We start from the raw sequence: 22,742 nt of genomic DNA, 5'->3' as shown, positions 1-22,742 counted from the left end.
CGAGGCGCGCTGGCTGCCACGCCCTAACGTGGCATCATCCCCCTTAGGGAGGCTGCCGTCCTTGCCTGCCGCGTGTTTGTTTGTCTGAGTGACCGAGCGGCCTCATTTTGCACGGAAAAAGAAAGAAAAACCTTCGCGCCACAACGCTAGCTTTGTCCACACATCGTGAAAAATGTCACGGTCCCAAGACATTGCAGGGACGAGCGAGTTAGCGAGCGGGCGGGTGAGCGGGCGGGCGGATGGGGCAGCGAGCGGATGGGGGAGTGGGCGGACGGGGGAGCGGACGGGCGGGCGAGCAGACGGGGGAGCGAGTGGGTAAGCAGGTGGACTTTAGGCTTGGTTCTGTGGTACGGCGGTGATGCACTGCTTTGGGTCACAAATGCCACCCTACTCGCACGACCGTACTGGCCCAACACCATGGAGCACAGATGTACAAGTATGACAAATTTATTTTTCTGCACTGCCCTTTGCTGCCCACCAAATAGCGCCGCAAGCCCTGTGACAGCCTGTTTGTGCGTCACAGTTGTTCGTACATAGTGCCACCCGGAATCAACGCTGCTCAGCGACTGAAATCGGACGGGATCGGGCTCTTTACGAGTAATTTGGTCGCTGGCCATCCATTTGTCATTTGAGTTAGAGTACTGACACCCACACGGGAGTGGGATTGCCTCCTCTTGCGGGCGATGACATCGCAGCATCTATAAAAAAAAATAACAACCGACCTTTCAGCAGCATAACACAGAGGGACTCCTGTTTGATTCAATCAATGGTGCGTCAGTTGAAGCAAAGGGCAGGTTTCTTGGGTTCAGCACAGCTAGTCAATCGCCAGTTCAACTGGGGTGAGATCAAGTGTGGGTACTCGATCTTCTTCCAAGGCACCTGGTGAGCATGGAAAGAATAGGTCAAATAACCTCGAGGGGCAATCTAGGGCTCTCTTAGAGGCCTTTCTGCCAACAGTGGCATGAGAAAGCATTTGTAGGGCTGCACTTTTACCTCCACATATAGAGAAACGTTCTTTTAGATTATTTTGCTGCTATAAATCTCCACGTGATAAGCCACTTCGTTGAGCTATCATTCGTGGCCAGGTTGCTTTTGAAAACGAAGCTGATAGTTGAGTGAGCTTTACCAGGTGATATAAAAATAGTTTAGTTTTATTTGTATATTTTTAAGTGATTTGTTTACCTTTCCTGTACTTTCCACTCCTGTCGTGTGTTGGTATTGTTTGTCGTTATAACGTTCTGACCCGCCCCTACTGGACGTCTTTGAAAAGTAGCTTTATAGCTCATCAGATTCCTCCAGTATAATTAAGTATTCTGATTCTGATCTTTTTATGGTGAGCTAGGAGAACTGGGGGCTCCACCCCAGATATGGCAACGGTATTCCAAGTTTGGCGCGACTTGTGCCAGGCAGCTCCCTGGCCACGCGGCTCCTCTGGGCGTTTGGCTCCTGGTTTCTAAAGTGCGAGGTCCAGCAAGCCGCTAATTACTCTAAGATGTAACCCCGTAATTTGTCATCAAGTTTCTTCATTTTTATTCAAAGTCGCGTCCAAGGAAAATATTTTGCCACTATATTTGCATTTTGTAGCCGTGAGCACGAAGGCTCCTCTTTGTTTCCCGGCGTCGCGTAATGTTGTTCTAGCGCTGTACCTTGAATGATGAATGTAGAAACATTGCGACCCTCAAGTGGGCTCGGAATGTTGAATAAGCGTAATTTTTTCAATGTGTGTGTTAATTGCCTTCAGGTTACATGTGATTTTAATTGGGGTATTTATAAAGATAATAAACTAATGTTTTGATGCAATACAGACCAGTTGGACCAACCATGCGTCTCATGTTCTCTTGTGTCACATGTCCTGTGTCACATGTCCTGTGTCTCATGTCCTGTGTCTCATGCCCTCCATTGTTTGGTGATTCTCTCTCTCTGTCATACCCTCCTGTGTCTCATAAATTGGTACTTTGTGTCTCCAGGTTGAGTAGACAGCAAAGTGAACTCCTTGATAACTAGAGCTCTCAGAGGCAATGTGTGGGCTCCCACAACACCGGTTCTCCTGGGAGGCTGCTTGGGCTGCACCGTGGAGAAAGCGATGAAAGCCACTGCCAGCACATTCCAGTTTCTCAATCCACCCTCCACGCGTTAACGCCTTAGACTGGAAAACCCAAGGCGAACTTTGTTACATCTGAAACCCGGACCAACGAACCGCCACTCTTCTCATGTTCTTCCATGTGTCGGGTGCCCCTGTGTTTCCTGTCTTGCTGTGTTTCCTGCTGCCCATGTGCTTGTTGTACCCCATGTGCGTCGGTAGCCCTTGCTACAACTGCACCTAGCAGGAGTGTGCCCTGCTGTGCGGTTGAACCGCCCGTACGTGTGTGACAGTATATCTCTCTCTCCCGCGGTCTCTTCCGCCGCCACCCCCCCCCCCTCCCGCTCCTCGTGCCGCAGAGCCTGGTGCTGGCGGAGGACACACCGGGCCACGACAGCGCAAAGTACATGCTGTGCTTCGAGGTGCGCGGCAAGGCCCTGCCGAAAGAGCCGCCCGTGCAGCCCTACAGACTCCCCTTCATGTTCTACAATGGTACGACCACAGCCGTAGCCAGGCAACTTGTTTACCCGGAGCAATGTGCTATCCTCACCCCACCCCACACATACTGCTGCGGCCCCGGCACTGCCCCAACGAACCTTTGGAGCCGGAGCCACCGTCAGCCCCTGCCCGCTGATTGCTTCGTTTCCGGCGATTTGGTCACACATTTAGTCGAGCGGGATGCCTGCGGCAGCCCCCTGCCCATCCCACTCTTGCTCTGGCGATGGGTTATGACAGCCACTGCAGCAGCAAGCCCAAAAGACACCATTGCTGATGAGGCCAAAAAGGTCATAGCCAGTCCAGAGTTTGTTTAAACAAAGGCTGCCGGGTGATTTTGGTCTGCAAAAGCAAGAGCAACTCGACCGCCTCGTAATTTATTTAGAATAAAGACTCTCGCACTTGGCACGCGAGAGTGTAGGCCAAAATCTGCTCATGAGACCAGAAAGGAAGAAGCCAGTCCAGAGTGTGCCTATGGAATCGAATGCTGCATGTTGCCGCCAACACATTCCTCCCATGACGTTTTTGTAGATGGCAAGAAGCAGCAGGAAATGGCGATGCTGTCGAAGCAACGGGATCAGCTGTCGAGCATTGTGGTGAAAATACGGAGCATGCTGGAAATTAAGGAGAAGCTCGTGAAGGAGCTCAAAGGTGACATGAGCACATGTCCAGACACGCACACATGTCCAGACACGCACACATGTCCAGACACGGACAAAGACAAACACGCATTTACGGATGGACATGCATGCACAGACATGTACAAACACACACGCTTACATGTGGACACTCACACAAACAATATGGAGCCTTTCAGAGACTGTTGAGGCAAGTGCTATTTGTGCGCACCGATGCAGGCCAACACGCTATGTATGTCGAGGGTCTTTTGTACCATACATAGCCCACCGTGCTCATTGGAGATGCAGTACACTCAGGCCCAAGACTGATATAGATAATGGTCACTAGCTTTGGCTGTGACCGGGCATCGAACTCGGTGTGCTGGGTTCATAGTGCAGTGCGCTAACCGGTACACTACCGCTCCCCATCCACACACACACACACACATGCACGCGTGTGCTCGCACATGTACCCACGCCGACACGTGCAACAATGCTCTTGGGAACCGAGGTGCGGAGATGGGATGCGAAGCACGGAGACCGCACAGCGACGGTAAAGAAAGTAAGGGAGACCGGAAGCCTAGCTGGAGCGATGCGAAGTGAAGGCAGCCGGAGGTAGTGAGATGTGGAAACGTTACGCCGCGCGGAGGGGCCGAGTGTTTACGTATGCCTCTGTTGTGATCCCGCTGCAGTGGGGCAGAGAGAAGCCGCCACCAAGGAGCAGAAGCTGCGTGCGGATCTCCGCAAGCAGAACGTCCCCGACATGCAGCTCAACACGGTGAGACCCACCAGCCGCAGCACTCGGTCACACTGCCCAATGCACAGGCTGGTCCGCTCAGCCCGAACACCCTGCCCCAGACACGCTCCGTTGTCTGTGTAACCAAAACAACAGCAGGCAGAGCTGACCGGCAGTGTTCGGATTGCGTGTGGGCGTGCATAACAGCGAGCCGCTTGCGCTCCTGTGTCTCGTGGGCCACTGTGCTTCATGCCCTCCTCTGTCCCGTGCCCTTATCTGGTGCGCCCTCCACGTGTGCAGTGTGTGGCTCCTTGTCGTCGGAAGTAACGTTTAGAGTGGACTTTGAACCACAGCAGCTTACGCTCATAACCAGCGGTTTAGAGTTCCTTGCCCGCGCACTCAGCTGTGTCTGCGTGGCTGAGTCCACGTGCCCCCCCCCCTCCCCCCCCGTGCGTGCAGGTGGAGGTGGTGGATGAGCTGATTCAATCGCTCAGGGAGCGGCACGAGCTTCTCGTGCAGCAGCCACGCCGCACGTGCACCCTGCCGCCATACCCACGCGTCGACCAGGAAATCCTGGGCAAGGTGCCTTTTCTGCACAAACGATGCCTGCTCGCTTAAGTCAGTGCACGCCCAGATTCCAAGAACTCGCCCTTGGACTTGCTCGCTCGTTCGCCCACGGTATCGCTGCCCTGCAGCGACTCGCCCACTTGCCCTCTAACCATCTTTGATCCGACCTTTTATCAACAGTTCACCCAACCTCCACCGTCTAATTCACTCGCTCGCCGATCGTGCACCCGACCAGCACTTAACCATTACTCAACTCACCCACCGCCATTTACCTCACTCGCCCCACTTTCCACGAGCTCATCCACTCTCCGACTCTCTATCAATACTCAACAATCACCACCACCACGAATTTTACTCGCATAACTACCAACCATCAACTCGCCCATTCACCCACAACCCCCAAACTCAACCACCCTTTAAAAACTCGCCCATCTCCCATAAACTCCACTTGTTCACCCTTCCCCAACTGACCTCACCCACCTTGCCCTCACCTACGGTGACTGGATTTCGGGTTTTGCAGCCACGGCCAACTTCCGCAGCCTGCGGTGCCAGCAACCTGTCATTGGTCTTCCCCAAGGTCAACTCAGCCTTAAATGAGCACCTTATTCCGTGCGTGTAAAATATTTTCCGGGCGTGGTGCTGACCACCCACCCACTCGTGTGCTGTGCCGCCCTTCATAGGCCCTACTCGCTAACAGCACTTGCCCCCAACAGTTTGTTAAAGGCTACCCGGGGGGGCGGCCTTTGTCTTTGCATTCGCTTGCCCCGCAGCTGGGCCACTTGGCACTGATCGAGGACGACGAGGTGGCGAGGGTTTTGTCGTGGCACATGAGCGGCGACATGGACTGCCTGCTCACCCTCACGACGGAGGCTGCCCAGCGGATCTACGCGCAGACCAATGGGCAGCAACAGCTGCTGCCCCTGAGCTCCATCTTCAGGAGAAACCTGTCTGCCTGGAACAAGTGAGGCTTATTATTTTGGTCCTCGCAAGAGGGGGACACCCGCTGCCTGTTGTGGCACCAAAAACCCTTGCAAGCAAAGCTCTGGAATACACTGGTGATTCAGTTGCGTTGGCTGCACCCCCCCCCCCCCCGACCGGGCATTTGTGTACATCTGTGGTGCAGTTAAAGTCATGGGTTCAAATCTGTTTTGTTGAGCAAGGTGAGAACTCAGTAGGCCAGGATGAGTGTAATTTGCTAGAGTGACTCTGGGGCATCAGACTGCGAGGAAGGGGGTGATGATTGCTACTTGTATAATCCCAATTGAGTGATTTGTGGGTGTTTTTCTTTATTTGGGCAAATCTGGAAGCTTACGCTGGCACACAGTGGCCTACTCATGAAAATGATGTCAGGGGATCTTTTAGCGTCTACTGCGACGCAAACTGCGGGTAGGATCTTCACGATTAATTTATTCAATCTCTCGGTGCATCAGTGATAACCAGGGCAGCCGTTGAATTCGAACCGTGAACCTCTGCAACAAGTGGCGAAACATACTACTGCTAGGCCGTGTCACTGTCCCGGGCGGAGCGGCATTGAGAAGCTTGGATAAATCCGTGGTGGAGGTACAAGTGGTAGGATTGTCGTTTGAAAGCGATTTGAAGCAGAGCAGTGCATCGCCCCCCGTGTGCTTGTAGAACGGCCCGCAGAAGCAGACGTGGCAGAACTTTTCCTGAAAGCCCTTCAAGTAATTTTTTTTTTATATTATCTGCGCACTAGGGGTGGGGATGGTGCACCTTTCCCCCCTCTCCCTGCTACAGAAGGATGTTTGTTGCATGACAGCTTGAATTGCAGGGAACTTTCCAAGGTTTTTTTGAAAGTGGTATTCTGCCGGAGGCTGTGCACACCAAGCCAAATGAGCAGTTGAGGTGAACGTGTACATTTTTATTCGTAAGTTTGTCTACTTTGTTTCCTACGTTGGACGTGTTACTGACAATTGCACATTGGTTAAAGCAGCTGCTTTTAAATGATCTAACTTACATAAAAGGGACACACTGCTGGCGCTATAGTTAGCGCTTTGTCACTTGTTCACGAAGACACCCTACATTATGGTGAGCATGGCTATTGAATAGCACGTGATTATGGTGACACCTCTTGAACCATGTGGCATCATGGAAAATACCCACAAATGCATTGCAAGCCACAACAGAGCACGTGTGTGCCGCAGGCGCTCAATTCCTCAGGACTGGACTTAACATCTCTGGTTATGCACTGTGATGGCCATATACTGGTATCGCATTAATCAGAGATCGTCAGCATTATACAGACCCAGCCATACAGCCATATTACTACTTTGGGCCGCTACAGAAAACTGAGCTCCGTTGCAATCTGTGGGGCCTTCATAAAAGTGGGATGGGCACAGCCTTGAGACTTGTTAAGCAAGTTAACATCGTCTCCAGATGATGAAAATTCCCGTCAAATGGAAAAGTTGCTCCGCCGGCCAAGACGAATGCTTTTAGATGTTCAGCAGCGGTGGCCCGATGGCTCACGGGACTAATACCAGTGCCCATGTTAGAGCACTGAGCCAGTTGGATTACTGAAATCCCCGAAGCAGGGAACACTGAGCCATCACCACTGAGATCCTAGATACAGAGAGAACACTGAGCTAGCTCCACTGAGGTCCAAGATACAGAGAGAGTACCGGAGCTAGCAGTACTGAGATGCTTGGTTTAATTCCAAGTTTCCTTTCTTTAAGTGTGGCCTCCTGAGATTGAGCCATTCATTTCATGATGTCAGCTCGACTACCACCAAATGCACAGCGCATTACATAAAATAGTTTTTTTTACTTGAATTCCAGCAGAGCCAGTCGCGATAGGTTTTCGTGTACAGCCCCAGTCTATGCGTTGAGCGACACGTGGCAAGCTACCCTTTTCACAGCTGGAGGATTACCGTGCCGTGGTTATGGTTAACAAACCGGTTATGCCATTAGTTCCATGCCATCGTTTCTGGGGTCAGTCCCCACTGACGACGACGCGAGGTCCTGCGAGAATAGGCAGTTCCTCACTTCATACCTTGATTATAGTAATCAACGGAATAATTAACAGCCCCTTTGTCATCTGACTGGTTGATGAAGGCCTTCCCGCGTCATTTCAGCCGCAGGGGTTTGTTTGACCATACTTCACCGCGCTGGTTAGTGCAGGTTTGGCGATGGGATGGGGCAAGGGCAAGAACCGGTTCAGACTTCGCTCGCCACTTATGTTAGCTGTGGCCAGGAATCAAATTCTGTTCGCAAGGTTCCAAACGAACCGCTGCGCTAACCGCCGGGCCAGTGGCCCATCACTGCAGCACATTACAAGCTGAAATTACAGCAGCAAGTCCTGCAGTACGTTCACCATTGTCATCTTCGTCATCAGTCATGATCTATTCACTGCTGGATGAAGGGCTTCCCAAGCCATCGCTATCCCCCGTGGTCTTGTGATGCAGTGACGCATCCAGCTGCTGCCGTGACTGATGTTTCAGCAGCGGGGGGGACCATCTCCACGTTCAACTGCCGTGTTTCTATTTATGTATTTGTTTATTTACCAGGTAAGGCCCACTGAGCTATATAGCGCTTTTTCAGAAGCGACCTGGCCACAAATGAAAGCTCAACGACGTGGCTTGTTGCGTGGAAATTTATGTCGGCCAAAATACTTTCTAAACTCGTGTTTCTAAATGTGGAGGGAAAACCCAGAGGACCGAGAGAAAAATCCACGCGACCACAGGGAGAAAGACATGCAAACTCCAAATATTACAGGCGTCAGGGTCGGGATCGAATCCATGACTTGCTGTACACCAGGCGGGGCAGTTAACATCTTGCCACCATCGTTGCCTGCTCGGCGACGAGCGTGGAACGAGCGAGCAATTTGATGTTAAAGCTGCACTAATAAAGAATTAAAGCTTTCGTGACTGCATAAATTACTCATTGTTTTTTTCGGTAAAGTCACGTATGTAGAAATACCATAAAATTGTATTAAAATAAATCAATCACGACGTTTCGACCGCAACACAAGCGATCTTCATCAGGTGTAAAAAACAAATAGCGAGGGAGCACATAGGGTGACATCAACGCAACAGATAGAGAGCGTTAAACTGCACGGAGGTAAATACAACAAGAAGATGAGAGATGAGAATTCAACAAACCTAAGAAAAATTTACGTGATGCAAAACCAGTCGGCCAACAACACAGTTAGACACTTGCCTGGTGGACCACGAATTTCAGAAGAGTGCTATATTTCGTGTTCATCCTCTGGGTTGAACATACCAGCATAGACAGAGTGAACAAATACGAGGTGCAAGGTAGGAGAAATACATATACAGGGACACCAAGAGGCAAGGAGAGGCAAGACGGACAGAGAAGCAAGAAAAAGGGCCGGAGGGATGAACAGACAGAGGCTTAAAATAAGCAATAGAGGTGGGGGGAGGGGCCAAAGAGAGCAAGGGGCACAGCAGCAGCAGAAGCGTGTTAATAAATAATTAAAGCTTTCGTGACTGCATAAATTACTCATTGGTTTTTATTTTTAATATAATTTTATGGTAATTCTACATACGTGACTTTACCGAAAAAACCAATGAGTAATTTTATGCAGTCGCGAAAGCTTTAATTCTTTATTAACACACCTCTACGGGGAAGTTACCTTTACAATTCTGTCCTCAACTTGTTGCGCCCCTTGCTTTGTTCTGCCCCTCCCCCCTCTTCTGCTGCCGTGCCCCTTGCTCTCTTTGGCCCCTCCCTCCACCTCTACTGCTTATTTTAAGCCTCTGTCTGTTCATCCCTCCGGCCCTTTTTCTTGCTTCTCTGTCCGTCTTGCCTCTTCTTGCCTCTTGGTGTCCCTGTATATGTATTTCTGCTACATTTGTACCTCGTATTTGTTCACTCTGTCTATGCTGGTATGTTCAACCCAGAGGATGAACACGAAATTTAGCACTCTTCTGAAATTCGTGGTCCGCCGGGCAAGTGTCTAACTGTGTTGTTGGCCGACTGGTTTTGCATCTCGTAATTTTTTCTTAGGTTTGTTGAATTCTCGTCTCTCATCTTGTTGTATTTACCTCCGTGCAGTTTAACGCTCTCTATGTGTTGCGTTGATGTCACCCTATGTGCTCCCTCGCTATTTGTTTTTTTTTTACACCTGATGAAGATCGCTTGTGTTGCGGTCGAAACGTCGTGATTGATTTATTTTAATATAATTTTATAGTATTTCTACATACGTGACTTTACCGAAAAAACCAATGGGTTAGAGCTGCCCTCTTCGATGAGCTCACAGTGGGCCCTGCATCCATTCTGTGCGCACGCATGCAAGCGGCACATGTGCTCGCCACCTGCTTCTCGGGCTCCGTCCCTCGCAACACGAATAAATACAAGAATTATCTTTTGGCACTGGAACCAACGATTAACCCGTAGCTTTCCCAACAACATGATTAGGCGAACCGTTCTACACCAGAAATATGGCTCCAAGTTGTTGCCGTTTGAATTCACGCAAGGATGTTTTTTCGCGTGACCTCTAACCTTCACGTAGCTAACAGCTCGTATCACTTGATGATGCCCAAACTTTTCCCTATAAATGCATCCCATCTCATCATATCTCAGAAGCTAAGCAGGGCTGAGTGGTTAGTGCTTGGATGGCTGGGAGATGAGGGCATTGAATGTCACCTCCTCGCGTGCATGGTAGAGAAACTCCACTTACTCTGGAATCCTCCCACAAGCCAAAATTAGTCAAACATCCCAATGCAGGAAAGCAACGAGGCTCTGTGAGACTTTACTGAATAATTGGATATTTTATTATTATTATACATTCCAACCCCAGTTTCCTTTTAGGGAGATCGGCAACATCATTGAGGCGGGTTCATCTGAAATTGTGGGCTAAATGGGCCCTGGTCTAGGGTTGTGTGAACACCAGAATGGTCTAACTACTGAAGACAGAGGAGTCTCAAGTAGAGACTATAAACTATATATATAAAAAAAAATATCAGGTAAGCTCCACTGAGCTATATAGTTATTTTTTAGAAGCGACCTGGCCATAAATGATTGCTCAACGAAGTGCCTTATATGATAATTGATAGCCAAGTACTGTAAACGCATATTTCTAAATGTGGAGGGAAAAACTGGAGGACCCGGAGAAGAATCAACGCGACCACGGGGAGAACATGCAAACTCCAAATGTACAGGCGTCGGGGTTGGAATCGAACCCACAACCTCCTGTATACCAGGCGAGGAAGTTAACATTTCGCCACCATGGAAAGACAATGACACTCTCAGCACGGTAGTGGTATCCTTGAGTCTTCTGGCTCAAGCTTTCCTGGGTACACAATCGGCATCGTTTAATACATGCGCATTGCTGCCAAGTAAGGGGCAGCTGGGCGTTAATGCAAGTTGTGAACAGTGGTGTCGCTCGCTCGTAGTCAAAAATGAGGGCACTGCATCGTGCCCTTTATTCCAATGTTTGGGCGGTACATTTCCTGCTACTCAATGCCAGTTTGTGCGCCCCTGCCCCACGATCACTTACAAGAAAATTACTTTTCCAGCAAAAAAACGTCGCCGCTGCCAAATCTGAATCGGCCACGTTTATTTGGCCGCACGGCGAGTCACGGTCCATCGCCGCTGCAGCAGCACGATGTGCGGTGGAAGTAGGCCACTTTCAGAGCCAATGCCGGCACTGCCAAGGCACGTGGGTTGAAACTTCACGAGCTCCCCACCCAAGATGTAACTGGGCTATCTATTTTGCGCGCGCCGCTGACTCTCATGGTTTGTGTTTTCATTCTAATCCCCTCGGCCTATTTGGCCATTGATGCGTGACCATTTCCTACTCTCCATCACAAGGCACCTGCTTGCGGTGGTCTCTCCTCTTCTCTCTGTTCGTCGCTGTGTCTTTCAACCAAGACGGCTTCCATCCCGCACTATGCTACATCTTCTTCCTGCGGCACCTTCCAGTGTTACTGTCCTCTGCAACTGGTCACCATTCACACTTGTCACACGTCCGAAATATAGCAGTTTCCTGATTAGGGCTGGCTGGTGGCCGAAACTGATGACCGTGGTAGCCGTTGGAGGGAACATGCCCGAGAGGTTAATCAGTGGATATAGAGCAATTAAATTTGCCCTGCTGATGCGAGTGAGATTGTGGAATGGCAAGATCAAAGGGTATACAATTATTAAACTCTTAAACTTTTTATTTTACCAGGTAAGGCCCCACTGAGCTATATATAGCTCTTTTTCAGAAGTGGCCTGGCCACAAATGATAGGTCAACGAAGTGGCTTATGTGGAAAACTATTGCAGACAAATACTCCAAAACGCATGTTTACCTGTATCTATTCTTGTCAGGACTTCCTTGCTTGTTGCGTGTTCTTGCTCAGAAATAATTCTCCAAAAGGCTTTAATTTTAACTAAATTATTCTCTATTGTCATCTTATTGCATTTAATAATTTTCATCATCAACAGACATCTATCCACCTTTGGATTAAGGCCTCCCCAAGCTATCGGTCCTGCGACGTAACCACCTAGCAAGAGGTGATTTAATTGCTAAACCTCCGCAGTGGACGTACCCTCAGGCATGTCCCCCCTCCCTTGGCTGCCACGTCGTTATTCTCACCCACCGGCCAGCATCTCTTCTACCCAAGGCCACTTACCTCCGCTACTTTTGGCAACATCTGCTGGCACGATGGAGGGTCCGATGTGCGAGGGATGATGTTAACTGCCCTGTTTGTAGGAATAGATGCAGTGAGGATCAGGCACGCTTAGCTTCCGCTCCGCTGGAAACTCGGTTCGCTTTGGGTGGTTTCCCGTAGGATTAGAGGGTGCCTATAGTGGGAATCAAACCTTCGACTCTGTGAAATGTGGCTCTGTGATAAGCGCCCTGGCCACTGTGATCGAGCAACCAGAAAAACATGTCACTGCTGCGTAGGTTTTTCTTGTTGTGCCGTACAGCTCTCCAATACATTTTCGTGATGTACTGCGTGTTGTTTGGCGGAAAATCCGACGTTTCACTCCCATTGGCGAGAGCTTCTTCAGAAACTGTTCCATGCCCAACAGGAACAGTTCCTTGCCCCCTCCCATTCGCCCGTCATTGACAGGAATATTCACTCGCAGTTTAGTTAGCAAACTAGGAAGGAAGTGCACTTATGTGCGGAGTTTATTACATTTAAAATATTGTTTTAAATGTTGCAATGTAAGGCTGGGAGGGGGGTTGGGAGGGCGGGATGAACCATCCCGGGACCACTAACACCCATGTGAACGCTGAAGCAAAAACATGTGACTTTGGCGGCGGCAGCAGTGCCAGCGATAAACAAAATAAAAATAAAAGAATGAAATAGAAAAAAATAAAAGCCTCTTTATCTTGCGCGTCGCCTTCAGCTGTTTGCTGAACCGTTTTTATGGTGGAGGCGGCGAGCGCGGCCCTGCATGGGTGGTCTACAGCGACAGTTGCGATGTTTAAAGCAGCGACATTTCTCTCCAGCGAGAGTTAAAATTCTTCGCGTTGGAGGGAGCCTGTCATCGTTGCTGTGCGCAGGCCCAAAACACCAACTGGATGGCTAAACGAATAGCACTGGTGAAGGTGTTAATAGTTAAGAGCATAACACGTTTCTTGAATTGAATGAGGTTATTATTATTAAGAGCTTGGGGGAGAATAGTATGATGGGAGGGCATTTCAAAATAGATCAGTATGAAGCAGTGTGGTGATTGAACACTGCGTGGATGGGACAGAACAGTGGGAATTCTTAACCTGGTTGCAGGAATCCATGAGGGAAGTTGCAAGGTTATTACCATGGTGTACATGTGTAGGGACACACTCAGAGACACTATGAGTAGCAGGCACTCTATTATCAGCCTTCACAGGTCACAAGAGGTAACTACAACTCCCATTCAGGACAGCTGACGCCGAGAAGGTGAAGACGAAGATGGCGACGAAGACTCCAGCTGCACGACGAGGGGATCCCACTCCAGGCAACAGCCCCGAGCGAAGGCTCGGGGTCCCCTTTTATCCTCCCAGCGTGGCCTCGCTCCGCCCTGGCCACGCCCCCCTTCTAGAACCTACTAGCGGGCTCCCGGGCTTACCTCACGTGCCCCCTCTATCACCTCTCCCCTACATCCCTCCCTCTGGCTTATCACTTGACCTGCTGACAGACAGGGCTGCTGCAACTGCAGATCCCCTTCTCTGTCAGCAACCCGCGCTATGCTACGTAGTGACCCATTCCATGTTACTACACATTATGTTTGTCGAACATCTTTCGCACCATACTTAGCCAACCGTCCTCATCGGAGGTCCAGGGGAAGGAGCCCAAGCTAAACACAAAAGCAGTTCTAAAGAAATGAGTTTCTAATCTAGATTTAAAAGTACATAGCTTCAGTAGCTTCCTAATATTGGAAGGAAGAGTGTTCCAGACGGCCGCAGAAGCGCATCTGAAAGCGTGCGATGCGGTGACCGTCTTTGTTCGACGGCTAGCCAGAAGTCGCTGCGAGGATGACTGGAGTTTGCGTAACGGTTTATGCTCCTAGACGAGATCAGCAAGGTATCATGGTTCATTTGTAGCAAACACTTTGTGTATAATGAGTACGACCTCATAATGTATTCGTCCGGCATCTAGAAGCCAATGCAGCTCAGCGAGCGCTGGACGGACATGGTTGTAGCAAACGAAGAGTGATAACCAGGCGATTGACTGCCAGTGAGCAAGTGACTGGAGTGAATTGGTGAGTGCTGGATCATCAATCACCCTGACTGTTTTATGATTAGTTATACCATCTGCCAGTGAGCTAGGAACTGGGTGCTCCACCCCAGATGCAACAGCAGGATTTCAACTTAGGCCGAATTTGTGCTGAGTTAGTCGATTTGTAGACACGCCATATCTTTATAAGCACAGCAAAACTGGCCACTGAATGGACATGTGCTAAAAATCTTGAGCCAGTAAATCTTTTTAAATTACACGCTGGACATTGCAGAAAATACATGTGACCACTGTTAAGCAGTTTAAGCATATGCGATGGAAGAGTTGCAATGGGCTCTCTTGTTAAATTAAAGTGGTTCCATTTAAATTAATTCGAATATTTTTGTTCAAGTTTGTAGCAAAGTAACGATGCGTGCGTCCACGTCCCCTGCGTGTGTACGTACATTGTTTTGTAAGCCAGGCCCACTCTTTCCATCGACCAACTTGACTGAAAATGATTAGTACTGATGCATTGTGGGGAACTCCATTGGCATGATGAAGAGGAAGGCAACTGGGTGAATGTGGCCGGGCCTGTACGTGTACACGTGTGGGGGTGTGTGTGTTTTCACAGGCACATGTGTGTTCGCACGCTCGCATGCGTGGGGAGCGGGAGTGTGTAGTGGCTAGCTCAATGTGCTAAGAACCTGGCAACCCGAGTTCTATTCGCGCTCACTGCCAACATTAGCGACGAATATCTGAACCGGTCCCGGGCCTCCCCTAGGTCGACTTAGTCTCAAATGAGTACACGGTGCGATGTGCCACTGTGGAGACGAAGGCGGCCGGACGTGACGTGGTGATGGTCACCCACCCCCTCTTGTGCCATAGGTGCTCGCTAACAGCACTTGCCCCAACAGTCTGTTAAAGCTACACGGGGGATCTTTGTGTTTTTGTGTGCTTGCGTACAGGCCGCTACCACACATGATCAATGGCCGCCCGTGGTTCAATGTGGAGGGGAATCCTGTGTACGCGCGCCACCTGCTCATCTTCCCAAAGCACCAGGAGCACTGCCAGACGGGTACCCAACGCGTACCACTATGCACCGCACCTGCACCAGTCCCACCAGTACACACCTGTCTGTTCCCGCACCGCACCGGTATCCACCGTACAGCCACAGCCGCGCCAGTACACCCTCTGACTACACCACTCATACTAGCACACCTGCACCGCCACACCCATCATGCACCCCCCAGACAAGTACACACCTGCACTGCATCAGCACGTACCACACCGCATCAGTACGCATCAGACCGCACCAGTGCACACCACACCGGTATGTACTACAGAGAAAGGGGGAGAAGGAGAGGAGAAGATAGAAGAATTAGAGGGAAGAGGATTGTGTGTAGAGATCACGCAATGGTGGAAGGGGGGGGGAGAGAGACTTTTTCAGTGCGGCGCCAGGTTGACTCGTGCCGAGCGTACGTACCGGGGCTCGTGGCAAGCGCTGGTGGTCACCTATGCGAGACACTAACCAAGGCGCTCTCGGCTTAGCTTCTGAGAACTGGCACGGTGGGGAGCGCGTCCTGGGGCGGTTTTGTTGTAGGTTTTGTGGAACAGATTCAAATCGTGGCGTTCGCAGAGCTCTCATCAATTTAAAAAGGAGGTGATGAATGTGTGCTGGGGTTTTTTTTTTGGTAAACGTATTTAATTCATGCATATGGACTGAGTTCGACATTTATACAAGTGGAATCTTGGCACCGATGGAAACATTCTTTTCCAGCTGTTGATATATGTATATATTAACGAAAAAAATTGAAATATTTTAAACATGTTTCAACTCTCAGGATGGTCTTACATTTTTTCCTTTTGGGATCTGCTCGGTCTAATTACGCAATATGCTCATGGCGTATTCATAAAATATGCATTCGTTTGCGAGTTGGTGAATTGGCTCGAAGGAAAAGGTGCCACAATTTTTTTCGTAAGCATTTTTCCACCCTTATATACGAACGTCTTGCGTAACAGCCGTGCGTTATTTAGATGTTGGTGCCCTTTTTAGCCTGGGAGAGGCCCGCTGAAGGGGGCTTTTTACTGCATTAAGGGAGACAAAGGAACAAAACATAAATGTAGAATACAGGTTTCCCTCGCTTTATGCGGCAGATGTGTTACAAAATAAGGGCGCACAAAGCGAAACCGCAGGAGACGGCTGCGAAACTGACCGCATAGCCACATATGATGATTGCATTCAAACTGCGTAGAGCAAATTTTGGATAGAATAGGTTAGCTGCATATCTGCAAAATCGCACTGACCGAAACCACGTAAAGTGAGGCAAATCTGTAGTCGCAGTTATAACAATTATATTTGCATTGCGTCATTCATGCCAATTGCATTTTAACAAAAAACACGTGAACCCTCTCAAGCTGTGCTCAGGACTCACCTCCAATTAGCACGGTTGGCTACGTACAGCGCGAAAAGAAGTTCAACACGCATATATGTGTAATAATTCCAGCATCCAATGGGCATGAGCTTCAGGAGCTGTTAGAAGAACTTGATCAAGAAGAAGGTAGCAAATTAATGTTCAAGGTAAAGGGGAGCCAACCAAAGACTCGTACGAGAAGTTACGCTAAACAGCTGAAAGAGATACCTGTCAGGAAGGACACACCTGGAAAACATGGCAGAGTTCATGTGCACCTGGTGCAGTTGGTGAAGGTGGAACGGGATCTAAATTATTTGACGAAGAGCTGGACGAGGGAAGGTCGGTCTACTCCAGGAAGACGCTATAGATTATGGACACGTTTGCTACGTGCGGGTAGATTGACAATCTGGAGAACCTTTGCAAACGATGACGTTCGTTCTCCAGGGATTATGCAGTTGATATATTTTAATACATAAAAACAATTGAAAACCAAATCCTAATTATTTAAAGCAACATACCAAAGTGTCAGCAGAGGAACACATTTAATCGGGGTATATTAACGGCCATGACAGGTGGGTGGGAAACATGGGCATTGACAGAATTTGGGGGCAAAAAATGTTGAGAAGTGCTCAAAGAAGCGTTGCAAGTAGCACACTTGGAATTACACTTGACAGTCCGTGGGCCCAGAGCAGATATTTCACCGGTCGGTACCACCGGAGGTGGCATCACTTTAGCGGATCCACTTTATTCATGTGGCCAGTAATGGTGAATTTGGCTAGAACCATTTTAAAAGAGTGGGGTTATCAAATAATTCACATATCGGCTGTATAAATACATCAGCAAGACTAAATTTTTGCTTACCTTAGGTTGGTACCGATTTCTGCTCGAGCCCATGGGCTGTTAGAGAGAGGGACGTGTCACCTAAGCGGTCTTTAGAATCCAGGCTGCTCCTTTTGTGTGTCCCCTGCAGTGTTCTCACAGCTGCTGGGGGATGCCATCATCCTGGACTCTCTGGACACGGCCAACCGCTACAGGCAGGAGGTGAGCACCGTGAGGCACCCACGTGTTGCCTAGAGGTGGCGCTGGGTGGCTTAGGTGTGGCGCTGGGTGGCCTAGGGGTGGCCTGGGTATGGTGCTGGGTGGCCTAAAGGTGGCGTTTGGTGGCCTAGGGGTGGCGCTGGGTGGCCTACGGGTGGTGCTGGGTGGCCTGGGTGTGGCGCTGGGTGGCCTAAAGGTGGTGCTGGGTGGACTAGGGGTGGCGCTGGGTGACCTAGGGGTGGCGCTGGGTGTCAAGTCATAGGTGGTCCAGTGGTACTGGTGACTGGTAGTATGTTAGATGCACTGGCTGAATGGCCTAGCGATGGGTAGTGTCGTCGTAGTTGTGCTGGTTGGTCTACTAATTGTTAGTGCAGAGTGGTCCAGTGATTGAGACGAGTGTGAGGGCCAGGTGGTCTAGTGTTAAGATGGTCTAGTGATGGGTAGTCTATCAGCAGTACTGGGTTGTGTAACAATGGGTGGTGTAACACTTGTTGTTCTAGAGCTGGTTGGTCTAGTAGTAGCACTGGGAAGTTTATAACCTAGTGGTCTACAGCGCCGGATGATCTGTAGTCGCCGCACCGCATCTCTCCTCAGGTCGTCAAGTCGATGTTCTGCCCGACGCTGCTGACGCGCAATGGAGAGCGAATCCGCAGCAATGGCAAGTTTGGCGGTCAGCAGAACCACGCGCCCTTGCTCGCCAAGCTCCGCGGTGCTGTCTTCGGAGCGCCCCTCCCCGCCCAGTGCCAGGAGCTCAGCAACCAGATCGGTACGGTTCCACCGCCGTCTCGTGGGTTAACGTCGTGGATTAACATCGTGGTGTGGGTTTAGGAAATACCCGTGCCACTTGCCCGGTGAATACAACCACTGCTGTCCCCCCACACTCCAGCACAGGTGGGCACTGGCAGCAGCTGTGGTGGCCATTCTGAGCCAATTTGTGCAGGTGTGTTTATCACCTGGGTAATAAACACAGAGGCTACACTAGGGCACATTTGTGCAGGGTGTGTGTGCATGTGTGCGTAGTGTAGCGGTTGGCGTGCAGCGATACAAACCCGGCGACCCGAGTTCAATTCCTTCTCACAACCAACACCAGTGACAATTATCTGAACCAGTCTTGGGCCTCCCCTTGGTCAACTCGGCCTCAAATTAGTTCGTGGCAGACAAAGGCGGCCCAGGCATGGTGCTGGCCACCCACCCCTGTCGTGTGCTGTGCCGCCCTTCATAGGTGTGTTCGTTAACAGAACTTGCCCCAACAGTTTGTTAAGGCTGTACAGGCGATATATGTCTTTGTCTTGTGTGCGTGCATCGCGAAGGCTACCTACAAGAGTTGCGCTCGGCCATCGAGCAGCATAACGACGTGCAGCGGGAGCTGCGCTTGCATGTGGACGAGATGCGGTCGCCGCAGATGAAGCAGCAGCAGGTGGAGCTGCGTGACTCGGAGCAGAAACTCCGCTCGCTCGAGCAAAAAATTGGTGAGGCTGCTGCCCCCATTACCACGAGCCGTGACCCACACCATCATCCGGATCCTCGCATCCCTCCGATGACTCCGATGACTCCATACCTAGTGCCATATCCTCTCCCAGATTGTCCTCTTTCCGGGATTGGAATTCTCTGTTGAATGTCTTTGGACCTGCGATGTGTGTGTGTGAGTCGCCATCTTGTTCACCCGTCGATTGTGTCCCTCTGCCCGTTGCTCTCTTTACATCCTATGGCTTCTCTTTCCTTCCCCTCTGTATTTTTCTTGTGGTTCACCCTGACCTCGTTATATTTTCATCCATCTTTGGAGCGCTCTGCCTTCGCATTTCAACACTGAATGAATGAAAATGCTTATCTTTAATTCACACACACACACACGTTTATCTGCACGCATCGCGAGCGTGAGAATCAATTTCAAGCAATTTAATCATTACATGCCCCCCCACCCCCCTCACTGCCTTAGGGATGACCCCACACCGGCCTGGACTCAAAGCCGGCATGCCCGTGACCCTTGACCACCGGGGTTCATACACATCCACTGGTGGTAATGGCTTGGACTTGGCGACCCCCTCGACACCTCTGACCCACAGACGTGGCCTCCGGAAAGCCGCCCAGCGCAGTGGGAGGTGAGTGACGCGAAAACCCACAGGCAACAACCAGGCTCACCAGGCCTACTTGGGTCTTCTGCCCAACGTCAGGTCTAAGGATTCAACTCCCTCCATCCTATCCGATCTTGAGCTTTCCTTTTCATTTCACGGTGCATCACCCCCTCCATCCCCCTCTCTTCAACTTCCTTCTGTCAAGCAGCATCTGTCTTTTTCTGCCTTTTCGGCTTCTTTTCAAGAATCCTTCCATTCAGAGAACTTCCTTCATCGAGCTTTTACCTCACCCCCCCGGGTACTTAAGCCGGTCTCTTAACGCAGAGGGCATCAAAGACATGAATCAGGAGGCGGCCAGGAGGCGGCCAGGTGGCTCGGAAATCAGAGTGCTGAGCTGACACCGCTGAGCTGTGAGGTATCCTGGTGCTTGAGTCCAGGTTTGAACCACCAGTGATTTTACCAGGTTCTAAAGTGGAGTAATTTATGGCCTGGTCACCAATGATAAATTTGGTTATGTGCTTAATCTGGGGTTAATTCCTGGTCTTAAAATGTAAATATCAACACTTTTAAGGAATTTGAATTGACGAATATTTGTAATGTTTGTGTTGTCGCCATTCAGCCGGCTTCTACTAAAGAAATAACCAGGTTGAATATCTCACTCCTGACATGTCCATCTCGTCTCCTCGTCTCCCCTGCCCCAGTGACAATGGAACAAGCAGCAGCCCTGATACCCCCAGCAGGAGCAAGCGCCGCAAGCTGTGACGGCCTTCGCCAGCCGAATATCTTGTCTGGGCCATTTAAGAACATCATGGTGGCATTGTGGGTAATGCAACACAATGCCGCCCCCACAGCAAGAAAGGGGGCGGCAGACGCTGGAAGGCACTGGTATAACCAACTCTTCACCCCCACAACATCTGATTTAAAGGGGGTCACTTATGTTGGCCTATGGCCCACAGACGAGGCTGCATTGGGACAGTGGGATGGGCACGGCTACGTGCCCCAACCAAGCATTACCGGAGTGCGTTTAAATTTGTGAAGAATGTGCCGCGTAGGTTCGAAAAACGAAAGCTTTGGAAGTTGCTTGCGTTTCTGACCCCGTTGGTTTGTCCCGACGATCATCGATCCTGCCTGCACGCCTGTCGTTGCGAAAGCGCGAAGACAGGAATTCACTTTTATTGGGAAGATTGACGCCGTTTTGGAGGTAAGCTCGTGCCAGGCGTGGGTGGGCCCCTGAGCACTTCAAAAGGTGGGCCACACAGACTGCGTGTGCATTCGATTCCGAATCTTAACTGGCCTAATGAAGCGGCCTTGTAGAGAGCAGTACAAGTGAGTAGGTCACTGACCTACCTGTATCAATCTTTGATTATTTTCTGGTATGCACATGATCGTTTCCGGTTGCGCTTTCACCACACACGCGCACACTCAGAATTGGGCGAACGTGCAGTTATAGTTCCCTCCTGAAAGGACTATAGTTGTGTTTTTTTAAACTAAGGAACGCGCCACCGTAAGTGGGGAGGTCACATATTATTATCCTCAGTCAGGCCGGTCGATGGAGTCTGATTTTGAAACTTAAAAAACAGTGAGAGATTTGGAAACGAAACAGGATTCTTGATTTTTTATTCTTCTAAAAACGAATGGGATGGATATGAGGAAAACTGGGGATTAATAAGCCTTGCTGAACAAATGTTAATCTTCAGTCAAGGTCAGTGTTTACAGTTTTAGGTGTGCTATTTAATTTATCATAGTTATAGTTTCACGTTGCTTGTCCGTGTAGCACGGTTGGCTACGTACGTGGAAAAGAAGTTCAACATACATACACATGTACGTTGCTATCGCTGTTGATGTCAGGTTTGTTTTAGATTTGACGTTACGTCCGTGCTGTCGCTCGCGCGCACTTGATCCCACGCTCTATGTACTGATCTGTGTTCTGCATTGCCTACACATGCAAAGGCAGCAGCTTCTTTTCCAACCAAATTTTCCAACTTTTCCAGTCTCTTCTGTAAGTAAGAATATATCTAAATTACAAAACCGTTCGTGAAAAAGGAAAAATAAATCCTTCCATCAAAATGCTAAGATTTACAACTTTGGCGTTACTCTGCATCACTCGCGTGCATCGTCCATTGACGGACGCCATTTGGTTCGGGGTGATCACGTGACAGTGATTGATTAAAATTGGTGACCACCATCTCTTCATTGGCATACTAAATCTGTTGTTTCCCAAGCTCACCCTCTTAGTGGAATTTCACACGTGGCAACAGTTACGTTGATACGTGCAAATGGTGGACATTATTTGGGGAAACCGATCAAGAAACTGCAAAATAAAATTTGCTGGCCACTCGTGTGACATTGGAAAGCTACGACGAAGCTGCTCGTGGGTCAAATGGTCGGCACACTTGACTTGTGATCCAGGGGTTGCCGGTTCGATCATCCCAATGCGGATGTTATTTGAAAGATTGAGTTATTTGTTTTTTTAAACCCCCCCCCCCCATCGTGTCTGTCCACCCATCCCTACGAATGCGTTGGGTTGGGGTAAAATGTGGCTGCTTGCTCTCACCTCTTCCGAGAATGTCTCCAGTCTCCAGGGTGGAATAGTCAAATGCCCTCTGTAGGAGTTCTCTAGAAAGCTCCCTGCAATGGAGGCCGTTCAAAAATCCAGGAATGCGGTCACTTCAGTGCAATCAGCAACGCAAACGTGGTAGCAAGTCTTTAACGTGTACCTTAAATGTCACCGTGCAGTTTGCATCTACCGTTCCAAATTATAGAAAAAGTTTGGATAAAGGTAAAAAAAAAATGTAAACTTTAAATATGTTGTTATATTGTGTACAGTTCATTTATATGCTGTATGTATAATAACATTTAAGAGGAAGGCTCAAAACTAATAGTATTGTAGGCCACTGCAGATGGCAATTGTGAAACATTGTACATTTATTTTACTGAACGTTTATTACTGGCCTAAAAACGCATATTTGCCATAGGCCCATTTTGCAAACAACTAAATAAACAGGTGTTTTTACTTAAAAAACGGTATTTTTCTTGTTCTTTTATGCTTTTCTAGATTTGAAGCATTCGTGACTCTTTGGTTTTTTCGGTAAAGTCACGTAGGTAAAAGAAAAGAAAACAA

General features: G+C 49.5%; 1 protein-coding gene across 1 annotated transcript in view; it reads left to right on the top strand.

Annotated features, from left to right (window-relative positions):
- SMCHD1 (structural maintenance of chromosomes flexible hinge domain containing 1) overlaps positions 1-22,643 on the top strand; it is a 106,516-nt gene extending 83,873 nt beyond the window's left edge. Inside the window, exons 38-48 of the mRNA XM_032970353.2 lie at positions 2,440-2,572; positions 3,107-3,226; positions 3,885-3,970; positions 4,388-4,510; positions 5,266-5,456; positions 15,066-15,175; positions 17,482-17,552; positions 18,144-18,315; positions 18,860-19,018; positions 19,486-19,648; positions 20,323-22,643. Coding sequence (XP_032826244.1) covers positions 2,440-2,572; positions 3,107-3,226; positions 3,885-3,970; positions 4,388-4,510; positions 5,266-5,456; positions 15,066-15,175; positions 17,482-17,552; positions 18,144-18,315; positions 18,860-19,018; positions 19,486-19,648; positions 20,323-20,383 — 1,389 coding nt within the window. The 3' untranslated portion in view covers positions 20,384-22,643. The remainder of the gene's footprint in view (positions 1-2,439; positions 2,573-3,106; positions 3,227-3,884; positions 3,971-4,387; positions 4,511-5,265; positions 5,457-15,065; positions 15,176-17,481; positions 17,553-18,143; positions 18,316-18,859; positions 19,019-19,485; positions 19,649-20,322) is intronic.
- Positions 22,644-22,742: the final 99 nt, after the last annotated feature.

Source organism: Petromyzon marinus, chromosome 43 (genome assembly GCF_048934315.1).
Source record: "Petromyzon marinus isolate PM22_M1 ecotype Great Lakes invasive population chromosome 43, UKy_Petmar_22M1.pri1.0, whole genome shotgun sequence".
Classification (NCBI taxonomy): Eukaryota; Metazoa; Chordata; class Hyperoartia; order Petromyzontiformes; family Petromyzontidae; genus Petromyzon; species Petromyzon marinus.
Note: the sequence above shows the minus strand (reverse complement) of the source record. Positions and strands in the feature narration are given on the sequence as shown.